This window comes from Silurus aristotelis, assembly GCF_946808225.1.
Source record: "Silurus aristotelis genome assembly, chromosome: 2".
Classification (NCBI taxonomy): domain Eukaryota; kingdom Metazoa; phylum Chordata; class Actinopteri; order Siluriformes; family Siluridae; genus Silurus; species Silurus aristotelis.
The window spans coordinates 13,690,440-13,697,661 of record NC_139575.1 but is presented as its reverse complement, the minus strand read 5'-3'; the positions used below and the strand labels follow the sequence as shown (position 1 = coordinate 13,697,661).

Sequence of the window (7,222 nt, the reverse complement as noted above, 5' to 3'; positions counted from 1 at the left end):
CTCTCCAGGCTCTTCTCAACCTGCTCCCAACTCTCATCACAGATCACCACACTTTCCTCATACATGTCCTGCACCACCCTCACATACTTTTCTTATACATCTGACTTCCTCATACAATACCACAACTACTCTCTCGGCACCCTGTGTTACACTTTCTCTAAATCCACAAACACACAATGCAACTCCTTTTGACCTTCTCTATACTTCTCCATCAACATTCTCAAAGCAAATAACGTGTCTGTGGTCCTTTTTCTCAGCATGAAACCATACTGTTGCTCAAAGATGGCCACTAGATCCTCAGTGGAGATCATCAAGAGCACCAAATTCCTTGGTGTTCATCTGGCGTATAACCTCACCTGGTCACCTGGCTGAAGAAAGCCCATCTCCCTCCCCCTATCCTGACCATGTTCTACAGAGGGACCATTGAGAGCATCATGAGCAGCTGCATCACTGCCTGGTTTGGGAACTGCACCATCTAGACTCGCAAGACCCTACAGAGGATATTGAGGACAGCTGAGAAGATCATCGGAGTCTCTCCTCCCTCTATCACGGACATTTACACCACACGCTGCATCCGCAAAGCCAACAGCATTGAGGAGGACCCTACACACCCCTCACACACACTCTTCACCCTGCTGCCATTAGGAAAGCGGTTCCGAAGCTTTTGGGCCGCCACATCCAGACTGTGTAACAGCTTTTTCCCGCAAGCCATCAGGCTCCTCAATACAGAGAACTAAACTGGAACTCACACACACACACACACACACACACACACACACACACACACACACACACACACACACACACACACACACACACACACTGGTGTTACTGATCGACTTTATTCCCCTGTAGCTACTGCAGGTCTGCACATCTCCCTTATTCTTAAAGATCGGTAGCAGCACACTCTTTCTCTATTCCTCAGGCATCCTCCCACCTTCCAGAATCTTGTTAAAACACACCATCCAACCCTCTCTCTCTCTCTCTCTCTCTCTCTCTCTCTCTCTCTCTCTCTCTCTCTCTCTCTCTCTCTCTCTCTCTCTCTCTCTCTCTCTCTCTCTCTCTCTCTCTCTCATTTTCCTCATTCATCAGCTGCTCAAAAAACTCTCTTCATCTTCTCAACACACTCTCCTCACTAGTCAACACATTTCCATTTCCATCCTTTATTGCTCTAATATTGTAGCACATCCTTCCCAGCTCGGTCTCTCCGCCTGGCCAATCAGTATGAATCCTTTTCTCCTTCCTTAGTGTCCAACTTCTCATACAGCTCCACATATGCCATTCTTGGCTTTCGCCACATCCCTCTTTACCTGCTGCTGCATCTCCTTGTACTCCTGCCTACTTTTATCATCTCTGTCAATCCCAATTCTGTTTTACCAACCACTTTCTCCTTATGCCCTCCTGCACTTCCTCATTCCACCACCAAGTCTCTTTGTCTTCCTTTTCTATATCCAGATGTCACACCAAGTACCTTTCTAACTGTCTCCCGAGCCCCTGTCTGACCTCTTCCCTGAACCTCACACTACAGTCTTCCTCCTTCAGTTTCCACCATCTTATTCTTCTTTCAGTCCTCACTCTCCTCTTCTTCTTCTTCACCTCCAAAACCATCCTACAGACCACCACCTGGTGCTGCCCTTCCACATTCCTCTTCTTAAGACAATACCTACCCATCACCTCCTTATTACCTCTGTTCCCTTAACCTACATGCCCAATAAAGTCTGCCCCAATCACCAATCGTTCATTGCTAGGTACACCTTCTACCATTTTATCTAATTCACTCCAAAATTTTTCCTTCTCCTCCATCTCACAGCCGACTTCTGGAGCATAAGCACTGATGAAATTTATGATGACCCCTTCAACTTCCAGCTTAATGTTAATCACCCTGTCAGGTGATGAACAAATTCTCAAGTGATGATCAAATTCTCTTCACCTTCACTACACTCTTACTGTACTCTTCCTTCAGAATCACCCTACAACCATTCTCTTTTCATCCACACCATAATAGAACAGTTTAAACCCCCCTTCCATGTTCCTGGCCTTACTCCCTTTCCACTTGGTCTCTTGAACACACAACATATCTACATTTCTCCTCTCCATCATATCAGCCAACTTTCTCCCTTTACCAGTCATAGAAAAAGTACCAACCCGAACGTCCACTCTCCTACACTTCTCCATTTTCTGCTGTCTCTGTAGACGTCTTCCTCCCCTCCTTCTCCTCCTTCAGCCAACAGTAGTCCAATTTCTACCGTTACCCTGTTGATAAACAATACCTGTGGCGGTCGTTGGTAACCCGGGCCTCGACTGATCCAGTATGAAATTCTGATTTGTGATCCGCATATTCAATTTGGCACATGTTTTAATCTGGATGCCCTTCCTAACACAACCCTCCACATTTATCTGGGCTTGGGATCGGCACTAAGTGTGCACTGGCTTGTGCAACCCTAATGGCTGGGTTAAACACTAACACTCATGTAATGGTTAAAATTACTGAGATGACATTTTTCCCTTATGATGTGAAAGTTTCTGAAGCTGCTGTCCTATATCTGCTTGATGTCATGCATTGCACTACTGCCACATAATTGGCTGATTAGATAATTGCATGAATGTGCTGGTTTAATAGTGTTGGACTTATAAAGCATTCAATAAATTTACCTTAATATTGGTGCCATTGTTGGGGCTTCTATTAAACATTATAATTATCTTTAGAATGAGTTTTGGTTTTCATTTTTACTGTGTATGAATCATAAATTAATCATTAATGTTAGAACTACATCAGCATGTACTAAATCTGTTCTGATCAATAAAACTGGTCATCATGTTTTACTATTTACTTTTATTTGTTAAATATAGCAAATATTTGTAACAGATAGTCAATACAAATTGTAACACTGATAGAAACAATTACAAATAAGTATATTGGCACATGTCATGTAAAAACCTTGTTAATGAATGTTTTTATTAGAGATTTACAACTTTAATATCAGAAATTCATAAAACAGAGCTTGCTGATTATTGCCGATAATTCCTATGAGTCAGCTACAGTCATACAAATGTACAAATGTCACTATAAACTGCTTTCTGTTTCCTTCGTTGTGACTTAAAAAATTGGGAGGATTTTATGTTTCATACATTAGCGTTAAGACAGAGAGTGTGTTTGCCAAATAATCTGTGTTAGACTTTACTCTTGTGGCAGTGTCTCAGTGCTTCAGAAAGAGCCTCTAAAATCATGTCCACATTGTCCTTGTTGCTATTACAGCCCATCAGACCCACACGTAGGACCTGCAAACATGATTAAAGGTCAGTGACAGATGCATTAACACACACTTAAAAAAATTATCTAAGAAAATGTCACAAATACAGATAACATAACCGATTACTGATACGATGAATAAATTAGCAACAAATAACCCTACCTTGCCAACCGATGGCCCCAGACCTCCAGAAATTTCTATGTTGTGATTCTTCATAATAAAGCCTGTGATCTCCTTCCAGTCATAACCTGGTGGTGCTACAATTGTAGTAACTGTGGGAAGTCTGACTTTCTGTCAGCAAAGACAACAAAACATCAAAATCAGGGGTGTCCAATTATTTCAACCAAGGGCTAGTGTGGGTGCAGGTTTTCATTCCAACCAAGCAAGTCCTTATCAAATTCTACCTGCTTAAATCAAAAGATTTTTAGTTTTACTACCATGTGACTATAAGGTGTGGCCCTTGATTGGTTGGGATGGAAACCTGCACCCACACCGACCCTTTGTGGAAAAGATTGATCCCCCCTGATATAAATAAACTATAAACAAACCATAGCAACTGGCCCATGGTTTTAGTTAGGAATAAATCATTTGGGGGGCATGCTGTTATAGTAAAACAGCCTCACAAAAAGCAATATGGGACTATTTTCTAATAATAGCATGTGTCCTGAAGTGTTCTATTCTGCCTATACCACAGTAATTGGCCATATATTTTTATTGATTTATTATTACATTATATTATAATATAATATATATTATAATATAATGTAATAATAAATAAATAAAAATATATTATTATTATTACATTATTATTACATTATATTATAATATAATATATATTATATTATATATGTACAGTATGTATGTATTTATGCATACATTACAACAGCTATAAACAGACTGACACTAGGGAGTTTTTCCATAAATGTCTCCTTAAAGTAACATATCCATACCAACATAGTGAATTACCTTTTTTTTTTTTTATTTTATACAGAAACTATAACATATGAGAACAAGCATGTCATGATTAACTGGTAAGATGAATTATAGCTGGCACTACTGGTAAGAGCTGCTGTTATAGAAAATAACATAACCATTTAGAACATTGGTCATAACACCTAGTCATAACATCTGCTATGTAAGTTGAGTTTTCTGTGATATTAAAGTACTCCACACAGTACTACCTTCTCCTCCACAAACAGCTTGAGACCCATTTTTTCTAAGCCTGCATGAAAGTACTCAGCCACATCTTTGTGTCGTTTTAATGATTTTTCAAGCCCCTTGAAAAGGATAGAAACAGTATATATCATTTAGTTGTAAAAAAAAAAAAAATCTAAATGTCTGTGCATTTGTATATCTTTAAACTTTTCATGTTGTAAAATATTAATAATACTACCATTTCTGCAAGGATGGCAAGAGCTTCTCTTAGACTGTATAATGCAGTTATAGGTCCAGTGTGATGATAACTATAAAAACAGCATAATTTATCAGTTCTGTGTGATTGTGGAGGAATTTATAACTTTTATAGAGCTGAATTACAGAGGTATTTATGAGAAACCCTCACCTAACAAATTGCACAAAGGGTCAATGAACCTCAATTTCCATTTTTTAAATGCCTGTCTTCATCTATCAAAGTACTAGAACTACACCCATGAAAACTATATAGCCAAAGGTTTGTGGACACCTGACCAGCACATTTATTTGTGCTTATTGAACATCCCATTCCTCATTTTCTGTTATAAGGACTCTCACTCTCCTAGGACATCTTCTCGGTTGTATTATCTCTAGCTGGTTATATCACTTACAGAAATGGATTCATGAATGATAGAGTAAAGTTTACATGCGAGTAGGCTTTTCATCACAGCCCCAGTAACTGGCAAGCCAGCTTAGATCCAAAAAAAAAGACACAGGCTTTGTCTTCCTGCTGAAGATTTTGTGGCTGTCGGAAATGAAAAATAGGAAATCATCATTTCAGCTTAGGTTAATCAGAAATGTATACTTAAATTCTTTGTCTTTGTCGCATCTCACCATGCTCTCTCACTGAAGGAGATTGGTGCAGTTCCTGGAGGTGCGTTTAGGACCTTCTGAGAACCAGTGTACAAAATGTCAATTTCTGTAAAATCCATAAAATAGTTTTAAGTTCGGTCTACAAGGCCTATATAATTCATATGTAAGTTGCTTTGAAGTATAAAACACAGAGGAAATCAATATGCACACTGCTTCTTTGAACATGCTGCATTCATTTCCCCAGGATTTCTTTCTTCTATTTTGTTTTTACAACCTTGCAGGATTTATTTGACCAGCTTGGGTGAAACTAACAAATGACCCTGAAATTATAAAATACAGAGCATTCAGAAAGTATTCAGATCCCCTTTACTTTTTCCAATTTTGTTGTTGCAGCATGATACTACAATTGTTTAAATTCCTCATAATAAAGTGAAAACAGAATTCCCGAAATGTCTGTAAATTTATGAAAAAAAAAACAACAACAAAAAAAAACTATAATACCACATGTACATAGGTATGCAGACCATTTACTCAGTACTTAGTTGAAGCACCTTTTAAAGCCTTGAGTCTTTTTGGGTATGATGCAAATTTGATTTTCTTCCAATCCTCTTTGCAAATTCTTTCAAATCCTTTACAAATCCTCTTTGCAAATTCGCTCTTTAAGTTTGGATGGGTACCGATAGTGGACAGCCATTTTCAGGTCTCTCCAGAAATGTTTAATAGAGTTCAGGTCAGGGCTCTGGCTGGGTCACTATAGGTCATTCACAGAGTAGTCCCTAAGCCACTCCTGTATTGTCTTGGCTGTGTGCTTAGCGTCATTGTCATGTTAACTATGGTAAACTTGTTGAACCTTCAGTCCAGTCTGAGGTTCTCAACGCTGTGAAACAGTTTTTTATTTAGAATATTTCTGTACTTTCCATGTCATTTAGCAGTCCCTGTTGCTGAAAATCCACCCCACAGCATGATGCTGCCACCACCATGCTTCACTGTTGGGATAGTATTGGACAGGTGATGGGTGATGCCTGGTTTATCCAGACTGGATCCTGGACTTCCTGACTGGGAGACCTCAGTCAGACAGGATCGGAAACAGCATCTCCAGCACCACCACACTGAGCTCTGGGGCATCTCAGGGCTGTGTGCTCAGTCAGCTGTTTACTCTGCTGACTTACGACTGTGTAGCAATGCACAGCTCGAATCACATCATCGAGTTCTCCTATGACACGCTCGTGGTGGGTCTCATCAGCAAGAACGATGAGCCAACCTACAGAGAGGAGGTGCAACGATTAACAGCCTAGTGTGGTGCCAACAACCTGATCATCGATGGATCCTCTGTGGAGATCGTCAAGAGCACCAAATTCCTTGGTGTTTATCTGGCAGAGAACTTCACTTGGTCACTCAACACCAGCTCTATCACCAAAAAAAGCCCAGCAGCATCTTTACTTCCTGAGAAGGCTGAGAAAAGCCCATCTCCCTCCCCCCTTTCCTGACCATGTTCTACAGAGGGACCATTGAGAGCATCCTGAGCAGCTGCATCACTGCCTTGTTTGGTAACTGCACCGTCTCAGCTCACAAGACTGTTTCATTTCACTTAGTAGTTGAAATGACAATAAAAAAGCTTCTTGACTGACTCTTGACTAACAAAATGTTTAGAATTAAAGCCAAACTGTTTAGTCTTGCTTTCATCAGACCAGAGTATCTTTTTCCTTAACAGACTCTGGGTGCTTTGCTGCAAAGTCTTCCATCTAACCACTCTGGCATAAAGCAGATTGGTGGAAGTCTACAAAGATGGTTGCCCTTTCGGAACTTTGTCTCATCTTCTCACAGGATCTCCGGAGCACAGCCAGAGTGAGCATCAGGTTCTTGGTCACCTTTCCTGCTAAGGCCCTACTTCCCTGAGGCAACCAGTGACCAGCTATTGGAACAGTTTTGGCTGTGCCAAACGTCTATTCTATTTGAGAATTCTGGAG

At 40.2% G+C, this 7,222-nt stretch overlaps 1 protein-coding gene across 1 annotated transcript in view; it reads right to left on the bottom strand.

Annotated features, from left to right (window-relative positions):
• Positions 1-2,818: 2,818 nt before the first annotated feature.
• agxta (alanine--glyoxylate and serine--pyruvate aminotransferase a) overlaps positions 2,819-7,222 on the bottom strand; it is a 6,390-nt gene continuing 1,986 nt past the window's right edge. Inside the window, exons 6-11 of the mRNA XM_083561061.1 lie at positions 5,277-5,361; positions 5,089-5,187; positions 4,645-4,714; positions 4,433-4,528; positions 3,414-3,542; positions 2,819-3,279 (exon numbers count right to left, since the gene is read on the bottom strand). Coding sequence (XP_083417187.1) covers positions 3,172-3,279; positions 3,414-3,542; positions 4,433-4,528; positions 4,645-4,714; positions 5,089-5,187; positions 5,277-5,361 — 587 coding nt within the window. The 3' untranslated portion in view covers positions 2,819-3,171. The remainder of the gene's footprint in view (positions 3,280-3,413; positions 3,543-4,432; positions 4,529-4,644; positions 4,715-5,088; positions 5,188-5,276; positions 5,362-7,222) is intronic.